Raw genomic sequence first — 24448 nt, 5'->3', positions numbered from 1 at the left:
ATTTCTCGACTTCCACGATAAGCGCTCCGTGGTTCCTGGTTCACGTTTACAATAAATTATTTCAATTCGTTTTTCGCGCAAGCCGAAATTCAGTAGCTGTCAGTCCGCTAACAAAATTTCTCGACTTCCACGATAAGCGCTCCGTGGTTCCTGGTTCACGTTTACAATAAATTATTTCAATTCGTTTTTCGCGCAAGCCGAAATTCAGTAGCTGTCAGTCCGCTAATAAAATTTCTCGACTTCCACGATAAGCGCTCCGTGGTTCCTGGTTCACGTTTACAATAAATTATTTCAATTCGTTTTTCGCGCAAGCCGAAATTCAGTAGCTGTCAGACCGCTAATAAAATTTCTCGACTTCCGCGATAAGCGCTCCGTGGTTCCTGGTTCACGTTTACAATAAATTATTTCAATTCGTTTTTCGCGCAAGCCGAAATTCAGTAGCTGTCAGTCCGCTAATAAAATTTCTCGACTTCCGCGATAAGCGCTCCGTGGTTCCTGGTTCACGTTTACAATAAATTATTTCAATTCGTTTTTCGCGCAAGCCGAAATTCAGTAGCTGTCAGTCCGCTAATAAAATTTCTCGACTTCCGCGATAAGCGCTCCGTGGTTCCTGGTTCACGTTTACAATAAATTATTTCAATTCGTTTTTCGCGCAAGCCGAAATTCAGTAGCTGTCAGTCCGCTAACAAAATTTCTCGACTTCCACGATAAGCGCTCCGTGGTTCCTGGTTCACGTTTACAATAAATTATTTCAATTCGTTTTTCGCGCAAGCCGAAATTCAGTAGCTGTCAGTCCGCTAATAAAATTTCTCGACTTCCACGATAAGCGCTCCGTGGTTCCTGGTTCACGTTTACAATAAATTATTTCAATTCGTTTTTCGCGCAAGCCGAAATTCAGTAGCTGTCAGACCGCTAATAAAATTTCTCGACTTCCGCGATAAGCGCTCCGTGGTTCCTGGTTCACGTTTACAATAAATTATTTCAATTCGTTTTTCGCGCAAGCCGAAATTCAGTAGCTGTCAGTCCGCTAATAAAATTTCTCGACTTCCGCGATAAGCGCTCCGTGGTTCCTGGTTCACGTTTACAATAAATTATTTCAATTCGTTTTTCGCGCAAGCCGAAATTCAGTAGCTGTCAGTCCGCTAATAAAATTTCTCGACTTCCGCGATAAGCGCTCCGTGGTTCCTGGTTCACGTTTACAATAAATTATTTCAATTCGTTTTTCGCGCAAGCCGAAATTCAGTAGCTGTCAGTCCGCTAATAAAATTTCTCGACTTCCACGATAAGCGCTCCGTGGTTCCTGGTTCACGTTTACAATAAATTATTTCAATTCGTTTTTCGCGCAAGCCGAAATTCAGTAGCTGTCAGTCCGCTAACAAAATTCCTATTACTTTATAATCTTCTCATAATCTTCTTGGTAAATACGTCGATAAAAAAATTATATTAAACCGCACACTTGAAGGTGTTCGGAGTTGGACGAGGAGGAGGACCAGGAAGACAAGGAGATGAAGGTGGACGAGGACTTGTGCTCGGTGAGTAAAACACTTTTATAATATTTGATGGAAATTGTAATTATATTTGATCCAAAATATTTCAAACTAGTCATGTTTACATTAAATTATTTCAATTCATTCTTTGCGCAAGCACATATTCAGTAGCTATGAATAAGCTTATACAATTTATCATATTATTAAACAATTAATTAATTATTTCAATCCTTATACAATATTTTTGATGTGTTCCTATACTGAAAATATTTACATTACATTACTTCAATTCATTTTTCGCGCAAGCACATATTCAGTAGCTGTGAATGAGCTTATACAATTTATTATATTATTAAACAATTAATTAATTATTTCAATCCTTATACAATATTTTTGATGTGTTCCTATACTGAAAATATTTACATTACATTACTTCAATTCATTTTTCGCGCAAGCACATATTCAGTAGCTATGAATAAGCTTATACAATTTATTATATTATTAAACAATTAATTAATTATTTCAATCCTTATACAATATTTTTGATGTGTTCCTATACTGAAAATATTTACATTACATTACTTCAATTCATTTTTCGCGCAAGCACATATTCAGTAGCTGTGAATGAGCTTATACAATTTATTCTACTATCAATTAATTAATTAATTATATCAATCCTTATACAATATTTTTAATGTGTTCTCATACTAAAAATATTTATTACTATTCCAGGTATAACCCGAGGTGGTTGGCGGTGGTTGGAGGTGGTCGGAGGTGGACGAGGTGGACCAGGAGGAGGTCGAGGACCAGGAGGAGGACGAGGAGGAGGCGGGGTGGGTCGTGGGAGAGGACGGGCGGGGGAGCGGGAGGGAAGGGGCAGAGGTGGGCGGGGAAGGGGGTGAGGTGGGAAGGGATGGGGAGGGGGAGGGGCAGGGAAGGGGGAGGGGGAAGGGGAGGGGATGGGGGGAGGGAAGGGGCGGGGGAGGGGGGGGGGAGGGGAGGGGGAGGGGAGGGGGAGGGGGAGCTGGGGGGGCGGGAGGGCGGGAGGGAGGGAGGGAGGGAGGGAGGGAGGGCGGGAGGGAGAGAGTGGAGGACGGATGTCGATGCGAGCCCGTTAGAGTTAATAGAGCAGTACACCCCCCCCCCCCCCCCCCCCCCTCCTGCGCCCACCCGCCCTCCCTCCCTCCCTCCCTCCCGCGCGCCCTCCCTCCCGCCCACCCACCCTCCCTCCCGCCCTCCCGCCCCCCCAGCTCCCCCTCCCCCTCCCCTCCCCCTCCCCTCCCCCCCCCTCCCCCGCCCCTTCCCTCCCCCCATCCCCTCCCCTTCCCCCTCCCCCTTCCCTGCCCCTCCCCCTCCCCATCCCTTCCCACCTCACCCCCTTCCCCGCCCACCTCTGCCCCTTCCCTCCCGCTCCCCCGCCCGTCCTCTCCCACGACCCACCCCGCCTCCTCCTCGTCCTCCTCCTGGTCCTCGACCTCCTCCTGGTCCACCTCGTCCACCTCCGACCACCTCCAACCACCGCCAACCACCTCGGGTTATACCTGGAATAGTAATAAATATTTTTAGTATGAGAACACATTAAAAATATTGTATAAGGATTGATATAATTAATTAATTAATTGATAGTAGAATAAATTGTATAAGCTCATTCACAGCTACTGAATATGTGCTTGCGCGAAAAATGAATTGAAGTAATGTAATGTAAATATTTTCAGTATAGGAACACATCAAAAATATTGTATAAGGATTGAAATAATTAATTAATTGTTTAATAATATAATAAATTGTATAAGCTTATTCATAGCTACTGAATATGTGCTTGCGCGAAAAATGAATTGAAGTAATGTAATGTAAATATTTTCAGTATAGGAACACATCAAAAATATTGTATAAGGATTGAAATAATTAATTAATTGTTTAATAATATAATAAATTGTATAAGCTCATTCACAGCTACTGAATATGTGCTTGCGCGAAAAATGAATTGAAGTAATGTAATGTAAATATTTTCAGTATAGGAACACATCAAAAATATTGTATAAGGATTGAAATAATTAATTAATTGTTTAATAATATGATAAATTGTATAAGCTCATTCACAGCTACTGAATATGTGCTTGCGCGAAAAATGAATTGAAGTAATGTAATGTAAATATTTTCAGTATAGGAACACATCAAAAATATTGTATAAGGATTGAAATAATTAATTAATTGTTTAATAATATGATAAATTGTATAAGCTTATTCATAGCTACTGAATATGTGCTTGCGCAAAGAATGAATTGAAATAATTTAATGTAAACATGACTAGTTTGAAATATTTTGGATCAAATATAATTACAATTTCCATCAAATATTATAAAAGTGTTTTACTCACCGAGCACAAGTCCTCGTCCACCTTCATCTCCTTGTCTTCCTGGTCCTCCTCCTCGTCCAACTCCGAACACCTTCAAGTGTGCGGTTTAATATAATTTTTTTATCGACGTATTTACCAAGAAGATTATGAGAAGATTATAAAGTAATAGGAATTTTGTTAGCGGACTGACAGCTACTGAATTTCGGCTTGCGCGAAAAACGAATTGAAATAATTTATTGTAAACGTGAACCAGGAACCACGGAGCGCTTATCGTGGAAGTCGAGAAATTTTATTAGCGGACTGACAGCTACTGAATTTCGGCTTGCGCGAAAAACGAATTGAAATAATTTATTGTAAACGTGAACCAGGAACCACGGAGCGCTTATCGTGGAAGTCGAGAAATTTTGTTAGCGGACTGACAGCTACTGAATTTCGGCTTGCGCGAAAAACGAATTGAAATAATTTATTGTAAACGTGAACCAGGAACCACGGAGCGCTTATCGCGGAAGTCGAGAAATTTTATTAGCGGACTGACAGCTACTGAATTTCGGCTTGCGCGAAAAACGAATTGAAATAATTTATTGTAAACGTGAACCAGGAACCACGGAGCGCTTATCGCGGAAGTCGAGAAATTTTATTAGCGGACTGACAGCTACTGAATTTCGGCTTGCGCGAAAAACGAATTGAAATAATTTATTGTAAACGTGAACCAGGAACCACGGAGCGCTTATCGTGGAAGTCGAGAAATTTTGTTAGCGGACTGACAGCTACTGAATTTCGGCTTGCGCGAAAAACGAATTGAAATAATTTATTGTAAACGTGAACCAGGAACCACGGAGCGCTTATCGTGGAAGTCGAGAAATTTTATTAGCGGACTGACAGCTACTGAATTTCGGCTTGCGCGAAAAACGAATTGAAATAATTTATTGTAAACGTGAACCAGGAACCACGGAGCGCTTATCGTGGAAGTCGAGAAATTTTGTTAGCGGACTGACAGCTACTGAATTTCGGCTTGCGCGAAAAACGAATTGAAATAATTTATTGTAAACGTGAACCAGGAACCACGGAGCGCTTATCGTGGAAGTCGAGAAATTTTGTTAGCGGACTGACAGCTACTGAATTTCGGCTTGCGCGAAAAACGAATTGAAATAATTTATTGTAAACGTGAACCAGGAACCACGGAGCGCTTATCGTGGAAGTCGAGAAATTTTATTAGCGGACTGACAGCTACTGAATTTCGGCTTGCGCGAAAAACGAATTGAAATAATTTATTGTAGATCTGGGAGGTTGAGAACCCGCCACTCGAAATACGTAGCGGACCCGAAGCGCGGGATCCGAGAGGTTGAGAACCCGGTACTCGAGATTTGCGGAGCGCGACTCTCATCCGTCCGCTCTACTGCGCGGTTGTTTCCCGACTGAGGAATTCGACTAGCTGATTTTGAATTGGTGACGTCACTTTCTGAACATCCGACATCCGAACTCTGGTTTCGACCTTTAATACTATGTATGATGATGTATGATGTATGATGTATGATGTACGATGTATGATGATATGATATGATGTATAATGATTTTAGTGTTCACATTTCATACAAGAAATACGCACTTTATCTGTCCTGCCGATTCCAGACTCAAGCGGCCAGGCCCTTCGATGGTCAGCCGTTGACTGAAGATATATCCTTCAGTTAACGGCTCAGCTGATAACGCTGCCGTTCTGCGACAGTTGGATGATGAAAAATTCTGCTCGTATCTTTCAAATGTGTGTTAAAATACACTCGAAGTGTTAAGAAGCTTCGTTCTATCTCTCCCTATCACCTTTTCAGGTCTTTAAATCACTACGCAGCGTTAAATACCGTCTCATATACGAAGCATCCATTTCGTCTCGTTCAAAATTAGCGCATCCGTGATGTATTACAGTTACTCTGAATTTTTTTCCATCCGAATACTTTACGAAAAACAATTCTGCTCCTCCACCCAACGCAGATACTTCACTTGCGACCAGCTAAAACAGCGTTTCGATTCTATGCCTATGAAAAATCAAGATCGAGAGAGCAAATGAAAAGTTGTTGGAATAATTTTGAATATTAGTGTTATGGGATACATCGAGCGCGTGTCGAATAGAATCCCGTTTCGAAACGAATAATTCTTCTCTTTTCATATCATAGCTAATCTAGTAATATAGGTAAATAGGATGGTTGGAGGTGTTTGGAAATGGTAGGAGGTGGTCGGCGCTGGCAGAAGGTGATAGGGGGTGGTCGAAAGTGGCCATTGATGGTCGGAGGTGGCAGGGGGAGGTAGGAGGTGTTCGAAAATGGTAGGACATTTCAAAAGTTAAAGTCGACGATGATCCGGTGCATCGATTTTATCGTTACAGATTTTCGTTTCCCACGAGGCATAGAGTATTCAACAACGATAATGCAGTCCTTAAAATTCATCATTCATCTCTGTCTGGAAAGCTAATTCGCAAGGCGTGGTATTCTAGATATGTCAAAACTAAGCTAACGGCACGTGTTTGCATTATTAGAAAAATACCCGTACTCTACATACACTGTTTCTAATCTTTTGCTACATTTGGTTTAATCCCCATGCTTCCACAGCACGAATAGTCGGAAATGTTTCTGATTATCCATAATAAAATAAAAGAAGTAACAAAGCTTAAATTTATTGTTAAAGCTCTAATGAATACATAAAACTGCGGTCGAATTCATTTATTTTTGCACATGACCTCTGTACATTTGATAAATTATTCCTAAATACATTGAAACATATGTGTTTATGATGAAATATCATGCAATAGGCTGTGTAAACTATAAACTATAATTTCTATCAAATAGCTGCTTTTATGTCAACAGGGCTTTGAGACTCAGTTAAGTTGGATCTCGATTTTTGCTATCGTATGTAGGACATTGGGTTACAAGAACAAATGCGAATTACGAAGAACTCCGTATTAGAGATAAGGATATTTTAGTTCAAGTATACCTATACACAGAAATCCGTATGTGAATATACTAAAACCTCTGTGTTTATTGTAAAAATCTAGTTTTAAACATGTGTATATATGTATATACACATGCATATGTATAGATATACATATATACACATACATGTACATAAATAATTGCCAAGAAATTAGAAACACTCACAACTTGTCGCAAATAGAGTAAAACGTAAGGTTAATAATATACAAATTACACAAGCGCAACATAAAACGTGGCAAGGGTGATCCTAGTGCAGTGATTGTATAAACTGAAGAAATATATGCATTTACATATACATGATATAAATTAATAGACTAGACAAAAGTATTTAGAGAGCTTATCTAATTCCGATCTTGTAACAATAGATCATTAACATAATCAATATATCAATATATTAACATAATCATTTTTATAGTTATTTAATGTCTTGTACAACAATTTTTCAAACTTCACCGCAAAATGCCCAACGAGTTCTCGTAGTGCAAATACGAGTCCAATTACCTTACAGATGGCATTACATTGATTTTTGCCTTCTCGCGTCGAGTTATAAATACAGAGAAATCTCAATAAGAGCTCATTTCTATAAGATTTATTGTAGTGCTATATTCGTAGCTGTACCTGTTATTCTATATTATATACTGTATTAAATTTTAAACACACAGCATAACAATGGCTGAAAGCACAATGACAAGAAGAGAGGAGCGATTTGCATCTTAATAAATCTTTTCTTCTTTATACGTAGCACAGCGATGTCACGTCGGAGGATATGTACTAGTGGATCACTAGGTGGGGCACAGAACTGAAACATAATTATGTTGAAAATCTTCAACATCTCTTACAGAAAGTAGGTACGTTTCCAGACCTTATACACCAACAATGAATATTCATAGAGGCTATATTCATAAATACTCGCAAAAGTAAGCTAATATTTTACCCGCAATTGCTTATTACTGATAACTTGATATGATAATATCCCCTTCCCACCCCTCCCCTCCCCTCTCACGACCCGCCCCGCCCTACCTACTTCTGCTCCTACTCCTACTTCTACTCCTATTTCTACATCTTCCCCTGATCCTACTCCTGATGCTGATTCTACTTCATCAAATATTGTAAAAATGTTAAACTCACCGAGCACGAATCCTTGTCCTCCACCTCGTCCAGCTCGACCACCGCCAACCACCGCCAACCACCTCGGGTTATACCTGGAATAGTAATAAATATTCTCAGTATAGGAACACATTAAAAATATTGTGTAAAGAATGATGTAATTAATTAACTAATCAATTGTATAATAAATTTTATTAGCGCATTTATATCTACCGAATTTGTGCTTGCGCGGAAAATGAATTTAAATAATTTAATGTAAACATGACAAGTTTGAAATATTTTAGATGAAATATAATTACAATTGCCATCAAATGTTATAAAAGTGTTTTACTCACCGAGCACAAATCCTCAGCCACCTTCTTCTCCTAGTCTTCCTCGTCCTCCTCCTCGTCCACCTCCGACCACCTCCAACGACCACCGATAACCACCTTGGGTTGTACCTTCAATAGTCATAAATATTTTCAGTATAGGAACATATCGAAAATATTGTGTAAGGATTAGTATAATCAATCAATTCATCCAATATAATAAATTTCATTAGCGCATTTATAGCTATATAATACCATCTCGAATACTAAAAAATATTTTCAGTATTAGAACACATGAAGAATACTGCTGAAGGATTAATATAATTTTTTCTTTGACAGATTTCACCAAGAAGATCGTAGGAAAATTATGAAAAATTAGAAATTTTGCAAACGCATTGATAGCTTCTGAATTTGGGCTTGCACGAAAAATGAAATGAAATAATTTATTGTACACATGAGAAGTTAAAATAATGTTAGATGCAATATAATTACAATCGCCTTTAAATATTATAAAAATATACTCACTGTGTAAAAATCCTTCTCCTCCAGCTTGTCCTGAAAGTCGAGTTTCACCAGGTAGCGGACCTGGAGCGCCGAAAATACGGAGCGCTCGCCTAAAAGTCGAGTTTCATCAGGTAGAGGACCTGGAGCCTAGAAACTACGGAGCGCTTGTCCTGGAACTCGAGGTGTACCAAGAAGCGAACCTAGAGCGCAGGATCCAGGTGGTAGAGAACCCGATACTCGCAATCTGCGGAACGCGATTTTCAAACGTCCGCTCTACTGCGCGGTTGTTTCCAGACTGAGGAATTCGACTAGCTGATTACTATAGATCGATGACGTCAAGAGAAAAAAAAATTTCGGTGACGTCACTTTCTGAACATCCGATCATCCAAACTTTGGTTTCGAATTTTAATACTATCTATGATGTATGATGTATGATCTATGATATGACAAGATGTATAATGATTTTAGTCTTCACATTACAGACAAGAAATACGCATGTTATCTTTCCTGCCGATTCCAGCGGCTTGGCCCTTCGATGGTCAGCCTTTGACTAAAGACATATTCTTCAGTCAACGGGTCAGCTAATAACGCTGCCGTTCTACTACAGTCGGATGATAAAAATTTTTGCTCTTACCTTTCAAATGTGTGTTAAAATACACTAGAAGATTTAAGAAGCTTCGTTCTTTCTCTCTTTATCAAAAAAAAAAAAAAAGAAATCGCCGACAATCACCTTTTTAGGTGTTTGAATCGTGCCACTGTGTTAAATACTGTCTCATATACGGAGCATGCATTTTATCCCGATCAAAATTGGCGCATACGTGATGTATCACAGTGGCTATGAATTTTTTTTCATACGACCACTTTTTGAAAACAATTCTGCTTCTCTACCCAACGTAAATGCTTTACTCGCCACTGGCTAAAACAGCGTTTCGATTCTATGCCTAGGAAAATTCAGGAGCGAGAGAGCAAATGAAAAGTTGTTGGAATCATTATGAATATTAATGTTATGGAATACATCGAGCGCGTGTCGAATAGAATCCCATTTTGAAATGAATGATTCTACCATTCTCCTATTATAGCCGTTTTATTGCAGAAAATCTAGTTTGTCTCCTGGAAAATGGATCATATATAATCACTGTTTTGCTACGAAGTGTAGAAGAAATTTATTCTCCTACGCTCCCAGGTCCACCCGGGCCCATTTGCTCGCCGAAAACTGGTCACAAAAATTTACCCAGGGTTATCCGTCGTTATATTCTTCAGTCAGCGTTAAAATGCTGCCGGTTTAATGCTATCCTTATTCGTACTCAGCGCGCATCAGACGTCGCTTTCCGACAGCGGAGCGCTCGAATCCCAATTAAACATAGGCCGCGGCAGAGAGACGGACGCCTGCTACGGAGCGCTAACGGAGCAACAGCATTTTGCTGAACCATAAACCATGCTCTAAACGGTCTTCCGACGCGCCATCGAGCCTGCTTGACTTCTGAGAGGTTATTGGAAGATACTGAAATTATATCATTGAAATGCTACGTTCCATAAACTATAATTTTTACTTCCAACGAAGTCTAAATTTCACACATGCTGCATCAATGTGTTCAGTCAATGTGAGACTCGTGAGTTATCTACGGCGATCAACTCATAACCTTAACCTGAACCAAGGCGCCAGTCACATTGACAGTGGAAATAGTCTAACATATTTAATTCACATGTCGAAGACTATGTCACCCGTTGCAGGTGAAGATAGTTTATTTAATTTTGATCGAAATACGCCGTCTCAGTTCAATACACAGAGTGCAACGGGTTTACGTTCTTCACACACCGGAATCAACATTTCAAGAAATTGCAGCAAACCTTTGATTAATTCGATGTTATTGCTCGCCAATCGCACTCGCTATACGGTTCTCCATCCTAAACATTTTAGAGTCAGGCAATTCTCAAGTGAAACGACACAGTATGTACCGCAAGTCCGGTTAACTGGAGTTTGGAAAGATATATCGGAGAGCACACCTGTTGAATTTGTACAAGATGCTTTGGTCACATTTCAGTCTACGACTGGTTTACCATGGTGGGCAACCATAGTTTTAACCACAGTCATAGTAAGAAGTACTTTGACGCTACCATTGAGTCTTTATCAAGTAAATATTCATCCATTTCGTTACTTAATAGACACATAGCTATCTAGTTAGTGGAGAACCTTCGCATTAAATGAGCATAATTTATATCATAGCATTACATTATTGCCAAAGTTCAAAATTTGAATATCGAAATGAGTGATATTGTTAAAAAACTGCAAGCCGAAGCAAATGTAGCTGTATCACACTACAAATGTCCTGAAGATCATGCTAGGATGCTGTATAATACAAAGGTACTTACTTTCTTTTTTACTTTCACCATAGATGGCCTATCCAAATCTTTTTGCTATTCCATCTTTTTTTCATAGGTAAAGGAGAAATGGGATGAATTGATTCAAAGAGAAAACTGTCATCCTGGTAAAGGATATATTGTATTATGGACACAAATACCATTGTGGATAACAATATCTGCTGCACTGAGAAATCTCTGCTTCATGTTACCTCCAGGTCGCACAGGTGAGAGAACTTCTCCTGATGGCTTTGTTATATATGAGACAATATTATGGAATTAATTAATGAACTGAACCAATTTTTAATAGGTTCTTATATTCTGACATAGATGCTGAAAAAAATTTCCTGGACTTGACAACCGGTGGTTTTGGATGGGTAACGAATTTGGTTGCCATCGATCAATTTTGCATAGTACCGATTTCTGTGGGACTCTTCAATTTAGCCAATATTGAAGTAAGAATAACTAATTCATGTATCTGCACTTGAATATTAATCCGTATGAAATACGATAAGCTACTATATAATCGGATAAACTCTTACAGATTATGAATCTGTTGAAAACGACTGAGGATACCAGATTACAGAAGTGTTTGCTCTATTTTTTACGATTCATTTCCATTGCAATGATACCTATTTCGATGTACGTTCCATCGGTAAGTAACATAGATTTTAAATATATGACAATGGTATATACACTTGTCATTAACTATTAGTATCTATACATTATCATCAGAATATCCTGGTTCGTTTATTACTTACCAAGTACGCACTAATTATTTTAGGCTTTACAATATGTGACTGAGATTTGTAACGTTAGTGTAACTATGGATTCATAGGAAAATTGGTCATTTGTGACGTTCAGGATTGTTTAAAATTCAGAATTATCATACATATATTTGTGCAAAGTTATTTTAAATTCGCAAAATGATTTTTCCATCAAAATCCTGCTTTGTAAATTTTACTAACATCAACCTTGTTGCAAAATGCCACTTACCCAGTCCTATTTATTTCGAATATGATGTTAAAATGCTCCACATGAGATCAGATTTTTCTATTCCACTTATAGTGCATGTGTTTGTACTGGGCAAGCAGCAGCGCGTTTGGTATTGTCCAGAATCTGCTATTGCAATCACCAAAGGTGCGAAGATTGGCTGGAATACCTCTGACTAAGACTGCAAGGACAAATCCATATCGTGAAATGTATACAAAATTAAAAACCAAATGGTACTTTAGTTTCATGCGTAAAAGTAACAGTAGAATATAATTGTAAGTCTGAAGTTTACTGAAATGTAATGCCAAAGGCAGATACACGTCGCATAGGATATTCCACGACAAACCAACCAAGTTCCGTGGCACTTGAATTTTAGATTTGAATCATGTTGACTCTGTCAATATCCAAGATACTCTAAAATTGCCAGTTTTTTTAAAAATATATTTCATTGATCTAATTTATCTTAAATGGGTTTTTGACATACTTCATAGACTACACTAATAAAGGGAAGCGTCGTTTCCATATAAAATTCAAGTGTGAGCATGGTTGATTTGATGTAAAATGTTTCATTATACATGTTTTTATGTGTATTTATTATAAAACTCAATGTACATAAACTAAACTGATGTAGCATACTTGACATATGTATATGAATAAAGTAAAGTAATAGCAAATTATTTGAGCCCACGTACAGATATGAATTTTTCCTGTCATCTTTTTCTACAGTACAGTTATAACAATGTAGAAGTATGTTTATCAACTTACAGATGCAATCGAAGACATACAGATAAAACAGCAATTCTCAGCGTAAATTTATACTTCAAATAATTAAAAAATGTACAGGGTTATTCGCAATTTGCCATATCTGGCAAGAGAGATGGATACCAATTTTGCACATATCTTAACATATGCGTAATGTTCATTTGAGTATCGTGCTTTCCTACCAATAAGATAGCAAAACAATTAGATAAGATTCATTTTCTCAGAAAGGAGAAACTGTTAGAAAAACATTTTGTTATGTTTACTGCTTTAATGTTATCTTCGTACTATCGATTCATAAGAAATGGTGGGTACAAATACGTCAATCATTCTATCTAGACCTCTAAATTGTAACTCACACAGCTGACATTTAGGGATCACTACAGTGAACCAATTGCCAGCTGTGCACACATGGAAGCGTACAACTGATTTCACATGCCATGGAATGCCATTAGGCAGTGTAGGGGTGACCTTTGCTCTGCCCTAAGATAACCCAGTGTAGAACTTTGCGCTGCAAACTAAATTGAACGCATTACTCACAAGGAAGTCATCGGTAGTATAGGAATTTATAAAATAAAGTGTTTGGCACAAGTACATGGTCTGCGAGTGAGTGTTGCGTGGTGATGTTATATGATGAAAAATTAATATAATATATTAATTCGATAAAACTCTTCAGAATCCACAGTGACTTATCAATTTACCGACCATGAAACCATCTGAAAACATTTTTTTGCTTGCTGTGCTGACTATTATATATTTTTGTAATACATCGCTTGCGGTAAGATTTCGAACACTTTGGTTGTGTATTTCGAATTCATATAGTGTAATATGTTAGCAATAATAGCTTGAGTCAGAGAACCTATGTATTAATATTCATAATCGAAAATTGCATATAGATTTTCGATCCAAGAGAAACTCATGCTGTTAAACCTGCCATAAGACGCGAGTTTCCCATCCTGTGGTATTCACCAAGTAGCACGACTCCAATTCCGATTGAACCTCAAGTCCCTGAAGGAGTCAAAGACTCAGGGTTGCGTCCCAAGAAACCTGTTGTTTTCAACAATGGCGGTTACACATATTCTAAGTATGGGACATTCAATAGGAAAATAGAACAGCAAAGCACAAACAATTTCTATAATAACTACGACCAAGGGCAGGATGGTCAACAAGAAAATTCTGCTTTTCAACATCGTTATGGTCAGGATCAGAATCTCGGATACTCTGATCAAAATAGTTATTACGAAAACGGATGGTTTGTTGATAATGCTAACAATCAAAAACCCTATGAAGATTTTGCTATCGAGATTAAGGTAAATATAACTCAGCGAGCAGCATAAAATAGAGAGTACATGCAATTACATAGAATATTGATGAATTTTTTCAACTTCTCCAAAATTAGAAGCCTTATAAAGACACAAAGGACTTCAAAGTGAAACCGGTTAAATCAATTAGGGTTGCCAAATACGATTCAGAAACTGGAGCTGTGTGTCCAGCACCTGATGCAACAGGTCAATTTGTTTACCCACCTGATTGTAAATTTTTTGTCAACTGCTGGAATGGCCGTGCTTTCGTTCAACCCTGTGCACCTGGGACGCTCTTCAATCCTGAAACTCTTGAATGTGATTTTCCAACAAAAGTCCAGTGTTATGGCAGTGAATTAATTGATTTAAATAATCAATATAACATACGACCATCGGCAAAGAAACAGCCATCACAAATTTCCGAACCAGAAAGAGAATGGAGAGTACCATCACCAACTAATCAGGCAAGAAAAATGACAGTAATCTGTACTAATTCGTTTGTTAGGAGACTGTAATGTGAGAATTTTATTTATGGTTGTCTTAGCATCCATCATGCCCACCTTCATTTACTGGTTTATTGCCACATCCAATTGATTGCACCAAATTTTTGCAATGCGCCAATGGGGTCACGTTTATCATGGATTGTGGTCCAGGAACAGTTTTCAATCCTACAGTCAGCGTTTGTGACTGGCCTTACAATGTGAAAGGTTGTGAAGGTATGATTCCTGAAAAGAATTGATTAGTAAAATTATGTTGAATGTTTCCTAGGTATTCTAGCACTGCGTCAGAACTGTTACGATAGCACTGTAATATACATGCTTTTTTATTTAATTCAAGATGCATTGAAACCTAAGACGGATCCGACATCTATTCCTGTTTGGCAGGGAATTGATATGAGGGGTGATATGAATCTACAGGTTCCTCAGGAACGGATAAAACCTGACGTAGTGACATGTTCTGAAGGTCAAGAAGGGTTGTTCCGGCATCCGACAGATTGTAAAAAATTTTTACAGTGTAGTAATGCGAATACACATATAATGGACTGTGGGCCCGGAACTGTCTTCAATCCATTAACAAGGGTCTGCGATTTTCCCTACAACGTGGAAGGTTGCGGTGAAGGTATTATAATGTAGTAGATTATTCTTATGTACAAAAATACTATCTCTGTATGACCTGTAGTGAACAACAGCAAAAAAAAAACCATACAATTATTTTCATTTTTATGATTTTTTTTTGCCAGAACATTTGAAAACTACAACAGAAATTTCCGATTTTGGAATAAAATCCTCTGTGGGAAATTCGGAGAGACAAAGTGAAACCAGTTTTGATCATAGAACACACTGGGGTGTTGTACCGAATGTATCGAATAATCAAAGATTTGACAGTCGAAAAGATTATGGAAATAACTATAATCGTGGAAATGAAAATAGCAATCCAACTGTAAGTTGGCACCCATATTATAACTATAATAATGAAGGAAATTCAAATGATAGGATTGACAAAGGCAATGATGGCCAAACCGAAAGTTCACTAAGTGGTAACTTTAATGGAAACCCGAATACGTATTATAATGACCCAAATCGTGGTCAAAGTAACACTCATAATTCTGAGGGGAGTCAATATGGGTCAGATCAAAATATTTACGTGGACAGTAGTTATAGATTGCCAAGCGAGGGACAAAATTCTAATGAAAGTAAAAATGATGGCAAACAATTTATTATAACTCCTGCTACACCCGAAAGCGTAACGAGTCAGCAGAGCTGGAATCAACCAGAGACATTTGTTGATCAACCTGGTCGGTTTAAGCCAAGTACATGGACAGCTGAAGAGAAAGAAGACAAACACCCGACAAATCCAGTTCTGAACCATCAGTGGCAACAAGGTAGGTTTAAAATATTCTGCACATTGATTCATAGAGTACAATTATTTCCCGACAGGATTTTTTTATTTTGAAATTCGATTAGGTATTGAATTTTGTAAATTTAAATTCTATTAAATATATTTGCTTGCGATTTATCGACATGTAAGAAAAATACTGTTCTCAAAAATCTCAGTATTTTTATATTCCACAACATTGACTTGATAATTAAGCAGGTGAGACTGTATTTACTACAGTATTACTAATATGCACATTGTGAAAATAATTTGGAATTTGTCTATTTGCCATGCAAAATGCATACAGTGATAATATTTTCGTCAACGCAAGTAGAATGCAATATGCACAATAATATAATAATTCTTTTTGGGATAGGTTCAAAATCAATTGATGTAAATAAGAATCCGGGTACTGCAAACAGCATGAATGTTCTTAATGCATTGCATCAAGATAGCATGTTTTATAATAAGCATAAACCAGATACGAATACAGCAAATAATAACAATCCTTCTAACTTATTACAAAATAATCAAATACCTTTTTCACAATATCAACCGAATAATAATGCACTGGGGTCATCATTTATAAATGGGCAATATGCCATAACGAATCAAGGATATGGTCAAGAGTACTGGCATGCTACAGAGGGAAATATGGACGTGAATGAAACGTACGGAGATATTATTCACAGGAATTCTAGTAATAAAAACATGATCCAATCTCCAATACTCAATACTGATCAATACACCGATACCATGTTCAGAAACGGGAATTCGAATAGCAGAGTAGTAGAGAGTACAATACACACATCTAAAAAATTACCCTCAGTCAAAACTGATTTGTTAGGTCTTTCATCAGGAAAAATAGATCTGGCTGGTCACAGAGAAAGTGATCATGATCTTGATTCGAAATCAGATCAATGGACAATGAGAACAAATGTTTTTCATCAAGTTCCTAGCAAGCCTGGCACTAAAACTATAAAAAGACAAAGAAAAACAGATGGGAAGAATTTCCACTACCGAAACTCAACCGATCTGACAATGATTAATAAAAACTGGTATCCAAGTGGAATATATGCGAATGTAAATGAAATCCAGGGTCATTACATTACGAAAGAAATAGAAATTAATCAAGGACATTCTGATGCACAAAAATTTGGCAATAAAAATGGAGTTTCAGTTTTAGGTAAGCCAAAAAATTGCTTGGCATTATCAATTTATTATGAAAAACCTCCACTACAATGTTTTAGTACCATTAATACACCAGCAAATGAATAATGCATTGAATAACAAATCGATTCTAAATATCTTGGTAAGCCAAGAACGTCAATACCAGTAGAATATGTAAATTTTCGGCTTTAAAAACATGTTACTTTAGACTAATTGCATGGGATAACTTTGTAGAAAAAATTCGACATGTACCACGGAAATTAGTCGATATACAGGATGCAATCTATATCATAATGAACCAAGAAATTATGTTTATATATATAATTTAGCAGAAGGGGAAAGAGATTATGACACAACTGACAAAAATAAACTCCACGCTCAAATTGAGTTTGATAGTGACAAGGATAATGACGAAAAATTGAATGAAACAAAAATTGAATATACAACACTTGAATCTACAAGTACTTTGGTAGAGACTGAAGCCACTATGGAAGATAAAAAACTTGATAAAGATGATAGACAAATTTCTGAGGGTTCAAAAACTTCAGGAATCATGAAAGTTACTAATCAAGAAATTGATCTAGATATTTTTGGTGTAGAATTCGTAAACAGTAAAGGTGGGTAGAAAATGTTAATGTATTGCAGGAATGTTGCGTCCTCTTGTACAAAAAAGGTATTACAATATTCGTGAAATTGGTAAGTACAATATGTTACCCTTTCTTTCTAATTATTGAATTACGCAACACAAGCAGATGAAGATGACTTCAACAAAAACAACTTGAAAGTTAAATTTCCATCCAATTTCTTCAGATACAGGTCTGAATTGTAATAAAATTGTTTGACCCTTCGTTGAAAAATGACGTTACGAAGATTTGTTCTATCTTTTCAGGTGAACCTCCTTTCCCTGTTTACTTTGTACAAGGTGTTCAGCCCATAAACGGCTGGGATGAATGGATTAATATTACACCAATATCTGGCCAGGTGAGATATTAACGATGAATTGAGTATGATAAATATTTAATTACAGTACATGCAATGTGATATTGTATACTTGAGGCAGTTCCGAATAATGAGACAAGCAATTAATCTCAACTCTCAATCTATACAATGCTGCAGCTGATGAAAATTTGATGGTTCTTCAGTGCATAATATGAATTAATTTGAGGCACAATCAGCAATATGTATTTATACAACCAATTTGTAGATGCTGCGGCTGCGTGGCGGTTCTATTTTGGAGGAAGGTTATTTAGAAGTACAAGGTACTCAGCCTGGTTGGGGAATTGTATGCGATCATAGAAATGCATGGACCCTCAAAAAAGCTAATATTGTTTGCAGGCAGTTGGGATACACAAGGTATTTTAATCCGAAAATTGCATTGTATCTCATTTCTCCCCATTCGTATAAATCTTGAAAACAAAGTACACAGTTTATATGCGATGGTAAGGGAATTTTTTATATTTTTTTGCTAGGGGAGCTGAAATGGCATGGCAGGGAAATAATAATCAGAATGATGAGCTACCTTGGGTAGCAGCCGACAGTGTGGATTGCATTGGAAATGAAACATACTTCCAATCTTGCAAGTAAGATTGAAAAAATACATGTCTAACAACTAGGCAATTTATACAAACTTGGATATGTATAGCCGTTACTATCACAATTTATAGCTCTGATCGGACATCCTGGCAATAGTTAATTAATTATTGTAAAATTAATTTATTGTAAACTATAACTTTCATTAAATTAAAATCAGGTTCACACACAATCCATATTGTGACGTAGCCCGCGATGCTGTTGGAATCCGTTGTTTACCAAACAGAGCAGCCTATTGCAGAGAAGATGAAATACCGCACAGAGGTTTTTGCTATCATTTGGCAAACCCCGATACAGCATTAAATCATGCTGAGGCTTTGGACTACTGTAATAGTAAAGGGGCAAGGCTATTGGATGTTCTCGATCAAACAGAGAACAATTTTATATCCGAGTGGCTGGTGCAGAGACGTCCAGATGTTAACTCTATCATGACATCAGGATTTGGTTTCACAACCCTAAACAGAACAATTTGGCTCTGGGAAGATTCGAATCATGCCAAGTTTAGGTACGTTATTGCTCACTACATCATTATTTCAATTACACAGTAAGGCTGCTTGTAGTTGTGTATAAATTGAATTTTGTTTCTGTGTTAGGTTTGCCAATTGGTGGCCTGGCTGGATGCAGGACGAAAGAATACCTCCATCGGTTGGCTCGCGTCCAGTATGCATTGTCATGAAGCGTATATTTTCCTGCCATAATCGTCCTGACAAAAGTTGCCTGAGTGATTACTTCTTTTGGGACATTGAGGACTGTGCTACATCATCCAAAGGACATTCGTACATCTGCAAGAGGGTCTACAATGATATTGGTAAAACAAATACTAATTGTAAGAAATATCGCTTAAAAACTACAATTCTCATAACTAATGTCTCGTAATAGGATGCGTTTATGGCAAGGGCCAGCACTATTCGGGAAAAGCAAATATCACAGAATCAGGAGCACAGTGTCTTCCATGGAATGACGAGGCGATCGAGCAGCACCTCCATTTTAAGGTAGGGCTGATTCATCTTTGCTGAAAATGTCCCAACCTATAATCATTCAATTTTCATTTTTGCTATATTACAGGTGGTTTCTGATGAAATTAGAGAAAAATTGAAAGAACATAACTACTGTAGGAATCCAAATCCAAACAGGGAACTGAAACCTTGGTGTTTTACTGGACTGAATGGCGAATTTGAACACTGTGACATTCCACCGTGTGCCGAACAAGGTAGACTACATTACAAATTGTACATTTTGTCGAAACTTTTGTCAATCTTTTCAAATGTATGGTAATGAATTACTCTTCAAATGTTTTTTTAGGTATGATAAGGACTGTCACAGCAGGACGCTGCAAGCCAAAACATTTTGAATGCACACCTGGCGAATGTATTCCATCACCATGGATTTGTGATGGCCAAGAGGTATAGGATGATGTGGTGTCATTTAATTTTCAATTGATAAATAATGATAAGCTAACATTTCTGTCTAACATTAAACTTTAATAACATTTCAGGACTGCACCAATGGAGTTGATGAACAGGACTGTTCTCAGCACTTGGAATTTTATACAAAAATAGAACAACATCATTTAGATGACCACGATGTAGAGAAATGGTTAAACACTCCACTGAAAACATGTGCTCTCAGGTGTAAGGAAGCTGATTTTACGTGTCGATCGTTCAGTCATAAGTATGTTTAGATTATATTGGTCACTTAACGATAAAAATTTGTAATCAAGTTCTAGTTTATCAGCAATTTTCTCATAAAACAAAATAATATATGATTTAATCAATACAGTTGTCTCTGATAGTATTCCAGGTACTGAACTTTCAATACTAAAATTTGTTATTTCACATTTTAGAGCTGATGGGAATGTCTGTTTACTCAGTGACAGTAACATCGGGCTTACTGGAGACCTACAACCCTCCATAGATTATGATTATTATGAAATGGATGAAAGAAGCATCAACTGTAGTGATATGTTCGTTTGCGGAAATGGAAAATGTATAAATCAGTCACTACTATGTGATGGAAAAAATAACTGTGGAGATCGTACTGATGAAAGCAGTTGTAATTTGGAAAATTATGGATATGAAATTAGATTAAGCGGATCCAACAATACCAATCAGGGTAGAGTGGAAGTCAAAGGTAATCTTAAGATGAAAACGGTATAATAGTATTGCAATCAGTTACAATATGGTCTACGAATTACTAGTGGAACTACATCAGTGTATACCAATTGTTTCTTACCTTATTACAGTATGGGAAAAATGGGGACAGGTGTGTGATGATGGTTTTGGAATGATTGCTGCTAATGTTGCGTGCAAGGAGCTGGGTTTCATATACGGTGCTCAAGAAGTCAGGCCTGCAGGTTACTATGGCAATGCCGATTCACAGTTATTTTTAATGGATCAATTAAAGTGTAGGGGAAATGAGACCTCGCTAAGGGAATGCGATTTCGATGGGTACGTTGCACGACTAGATTACACAATTCAAGTCAAATTCCAAATTCAACATCCTTAAAACTTTTGAATATTCTCTCATGATTATAGATGGGGCATTCACAACTGCCTCCCTGAAGAGGCTGTTGGTATAGTTTGCAAAACAGCAGTGAACACATGTCAAGATGGGTCATGGAAGTGTGACAACAGTCCCGAGTGTATTCCAACACCATTCATATGCGATGAAGTTGTAGATTGTAGTGATCGTTCTGATGAAGGTCCAGAGCATTGTGAGGTAACATCCACATATATGAAACAAAATATTCCAAAAGAGTAAATAAATTTAGAGTACCATTAATCCCATTATAATTGATTACGTGAACGTTTATAGGCACCTTTTGAGCTAAGGCTCTCTGGGGGTAGTAATCTTCTTGAAGGAAGAGTCGAAGTGCGTCACCACGGTATTTGGGGCACGGTTTGTGATGACGATTTTTCAGATACAGCTGCTACAGTCATTTGTAGATCGTTGGGTTATGGAGGACCTGCAACTGCAATAAAGAATGGAGCTTTTGGACCTGGAGATGGGCCTATTTGGTTAGATGAGGTAACAGTAACTGCTAATTTGATGAACGGTAGTAATATCTGATGAAGTGTGATATTACATACACGCTCTACGGCATACTGTTAAAATACGATGAGAAAATAATAATTTTGACATTTTTTTACAGGTATTCTGCTCTGGTAACGAGACACAATTATACAGGTGTGATCATGAACATTGGGGCCGCCACAATTGCGGTCATGACGAAGACGTCGGTGTGCGATGTGAGTCTGGAGAAGTAATAAGACATGAGGTAAATTAATATCGATAAAACTTTAAGATTAGAGTAGTTTTATGACAGACGTTTAAGTTTAGAACATGGGCTTCCGTACAGTCGGAAAATATAGTAAAGTTTTTCTTAGCTCCATGATAATGTATTACTGTAAATTATAATCAATAGGAGTAGAATAAAATTTTGTTGACAGACATGCAAAATAACTTGTTTCATTACATTATACCCATTCGTTTCTTTTGGATGAATCAACATGAGCCTGTTCTACAGATTGCTTTACACAGCGGTTATTAAAACTTCAATATATGTACAGTTCAGGAATACCATATTATTGTAAAACACTTGGATGATTGACGGATATTAGAAATAGTAAAAATATCTGGTGTTATAACTACTCAAGAGTATTGGACTACTGAAAGATATATTTCGCAAATTTATTTCATTCCCAAACGTTTTAAAACGATTTCAGAAGTCAGTTCCGTACTTACCTGAGGTCACAGCCAATGATATATTGCCTACAGATTGTGGTAAACGCATTGAAGATTTTGATGAAAATGACGAGTATATGGCCAGAGTTGTTCAAGGGTCTGTTGCTCAAAAAGGGGCATATCCATGGCAGGTAAAACTATTAAAAAAATGAATTGAGCATGAAAAGGTGTCCTTCCCTTAAACCAGTGAATATGTTTTGAACCTTTTCTTGATATCGGTCATTCACTATCTCTAGGCAAGTCTCAGAGTTAGAGGACACAGTAGATCGAATCATTGGTGTGGTGCGGTGATAATATCTCCATTGTATGTTTTAACGGCAGCTCACTGCTTAGAAGGCTATAATAAGGGAATGTATTTTGTACGAGCTGGAGATTATAATACAGAGGTGAGCAGACTTTACCAATAAAAAATAGAATTACACAATCACTTGCAATCAATGGTTTTGGAAAAAAGGTTATGGGTATGTTACAGAAGCTTTACAGTAAATCATAAAACAGTACAATACCTATGTTATAGGTTGATGACGGTACCGAAGTAGAAGCAAACATTGAAGATTACTATATACATGAAGATTTTCGCAAGGGGCAACGCATGAACAATGACATTGCCTTGGTGATGCTAAAGGGGCAAGGGATTCCTTTAGGCAGAAATATAATGCCCATTTGCTTGCCACCTGAAAACGTTGAATACTTGCCAGGATTGAATTGCACAATCAGTGGTTGGGGTAGTATTGAATCTGGAAAGTCTGGTGTGTATACTATTACAATGTGCATATGACTGTTCTATTCAAATGATTTGAAATAAAATTTCCAATCTTTTATTACAGTTCAATCACACTTCTTGCGCTTTGGTTGGGTTCCGATACTTGATCAGTCTGTGTGTCAGGCGGATTATGTTTATGGAGAAGGTGCGATTAGTGACGGCATGGTGTGTGCCGGTTATTTGAATGAAGGTGTCGACAGCTGCGACGGAGATTCTGGGGGGCCTCTTGCCTGCATTCATAACAGTATGTATAAATTTGTGTATGTAGCAAGATGTGATTTCATATTTCTATTAATAATTTGATTTTCAACAATTACAGATGCATTCACTTTATACGGTTTAACAAGTTGGGGAAAACACTGTGGAGAAGCTAATAAACCAGGAGTATATGTTCGCATAGCTCATTACAAGAAATGGATTGAGCAAAAAATACAGCAATCTTCAGCCAGAATGTAGAGGATATACAGGAATTTATGGGCACACTAGCTGGCTTGGCAGACGTTATCCTGCCATGTCCGGTATGTGAGTGATGATGTGTTAATATGCAATATAAGTTAATAATAAATATAGGTATGTATACAGCTATGAACTATCGTCTCAACAATACAAATGTATTGCATGAGTATGAAATCAATTGGTTAAGTCGTTCAGAAGTTACATAATCACTAACAGATGCACGTAGGAATTATATATATATATATATATATATATATATATATATATTATATATAATTCTTATGTGCATCTGTATATATAGGAGTTTGAAATTAGTGACCACTGTGATTATATATTAAAAATAATTCGTCGAAGTTGGTCATAGTAAAAACACAATCAAACAATTAAATCTATGTGATCACATATCTAAGAAAAAAGTGATAACACATGCATATTAATTCAGATAAAATTAATATAATATAATAATGTTAACGAAAACCAAACATTGTTAAGCAACATATTAAATGTTAACAGATTGCCTGAAGATGATTGGCTGTAGCCAATAGAAACGTCACAACCTTTTAAATAATCAATAAAAAGATTTTTCACTATGACCAACTTTGATGAATTATTTTAAATATATAAAAATAATATAAACCATGTATCTGATAATTTTCGAACCAATCTATGATGAGAAGACATTACTGGGTACTGATCTAT

The 24448-nt window shown here is 37.2% G+C and overlaps 2 protein-coding genes and 1 long non-coding RNA gene across 9 annotated transcripts; 2 read left to right on the top strand and 1 right to left on the bottom strand.

Annotated features, from left to right (window-relative positions):
• Nucleotides 1–10106: 10106 nt before the first annotated feature.
• On the top strand, nt 10107–12768 carry LOC124179064 (cytochrome c oxidase assembly protein COX18, mitochondrial-like). Its single transcript, XM_046563085.1, has 6 exons — nt 10107–10872; nt 10965–11102; nt 11178–11325; nt 11429–11553; nt 11643–11753; nt 12167–12768. Exons 1-6 carry the CDS (start codon nt 10261–10263, stop codon nt 12362–12364), a joined length of 1332 nt encoding a protein of 443 aa, XP_046419041.1. The 5' UTR covers nt 10107–10260; the 3' UTR covers nt 12365–12768.
• Nucleotides 12528–14841, bottom strand: LOC124179092. Of its 2 annotated transcripts, none has more exons than XR_006869949.1 (3): nt 14712–14841; nt 14377–14607; nt 12528–13897 (listed from the first exon to the last, which is right to left on the bottom strand). It is a non-coding gene; the product is annotated as an uncharacterized LOC124179092 (long non-coding RNA). The 2 variants fall into 2 exon arrangements; XR_006869947.1 differs by having other exon boundaries at nt 14377–14635; nt 14712–14783.
• LOC124179001 lies at nt 13488–24221 on the top strand. 6 transcript variants are annotated; one of them, XM_046562937.1, is made up of 27 exons: nt 13488–13628; nt 13747–14160; nt 14250–14615; nt 14696–14867; nt 14989–15270; nt 15395–16033; nt 16403–17212; nt 17526–17813; nt 18086–18177; nt 18401–18549; nt 18666–18776; nt 18947–19291; nt 19380–19594; nt 19666–19778; nt 19852–19996; nt 20089–20189; nt 20282–20457; nt 20630–20916; nt 21029–21233; nt 21321–21504; nt 21601–21813; nt 21938–22063; nt 22512–22661; nt 22767–22916; nt 23048–23279; nt 23358–23537; nt 23613–24221. In XM_046562937.1, the coding sequence occupies exons 1-27, from the start codon at nt 13557–13559 to the stop codon at nt 23747–23749; spliced, it is 6354 nt and encodes a 2117-aa protein (XP_046418893.1). In that variant the 5' UTR covers nt 13488–13556; the 3' UTR covers nt 23750–24221. The 6 variants fall into 6 exon arrangements, with proteins under 6 accessions (XP_046418893.1, XP_046418912.1, XP_046418902.1 ...); XM_046562956.1 differs by having other exon boundaries at nt 15392–16033; nt 16886–17212; XM_046562946.1 differs by having other exon boundaries at nt 15392–16033; nt 16874–17212.
• Nucleotides 24222–24448: the final 227 nt, after the last annotated feature.

This window comes from Neodiprion fabricii, chromosome 1 (genome assembly GCF_021155785.1).
Source record: "Neodiprion fabricii isolate iyNeoFabr1 chromosome 1, iyNeoFabr1.1, whole genome shotgun sequence".
In the NCBI taxonomy this organism is placed as follows: Eukaryota; Metazoa; Arthropoda; class Insecta; order Hymenoptera; family Diprionidae; genus Neodiprion; species Neodiprion fabricii.
This window is presented reverse-complemented; position numbering and strand designations above follow the sequence as displayed.

What these genes read in the sequence shown, in the direction of transcription:
- LOC124179064 (XM_046563085.1), top strand. Translation starts at nt 10,261, where the DNA reads ATGCTACGTTCCATAAACTATAATTTTTACTTCCAACGAAGTCTAAAT. An exon ending in TACCATTGAGTCTTTATCAA is followed by an intron (nt 10,873 to 10,964) that starts GTAAATATTCAT and finishes TTTATATCATAG; the next exon opens with CATTACATTATTGCCAAAGT. An exon ending in TCAATTTAGCCAATATTGAA is followed by an intron (nt 11,554 to 11,642) that starts GTAAGAATAACT and finishes AAACTCTTACAG; the next exon opens with ATTATGAATCTGTTGAAAAC.
- LOC124179001 (XM_046562919.1), top strand. Translation starts at nt 13,557, where the DNA reads ATGAAACCATCTGAAAACATTTTTTTGCTTGCTGTGCTGACTATTATA. An exon ending in TTACACCAATATCTGGCCAG is followed by an intron (nt 18,178 to 18,400) that starts GTGAGATATTAA and finishes ACCAATTTGTAG; the next exon opens with ATGCTGCGGCTGCGTGGCGG. An exon ending in TCGAATCATGCCAAGTTTAG is followed by an intron (nt 19,292 to 19,379) that starts GTACGTTATTGC and finishes TTTCTGTGTTAG; the next exon opens with GTTTGCCAATTGGTGGCCTG.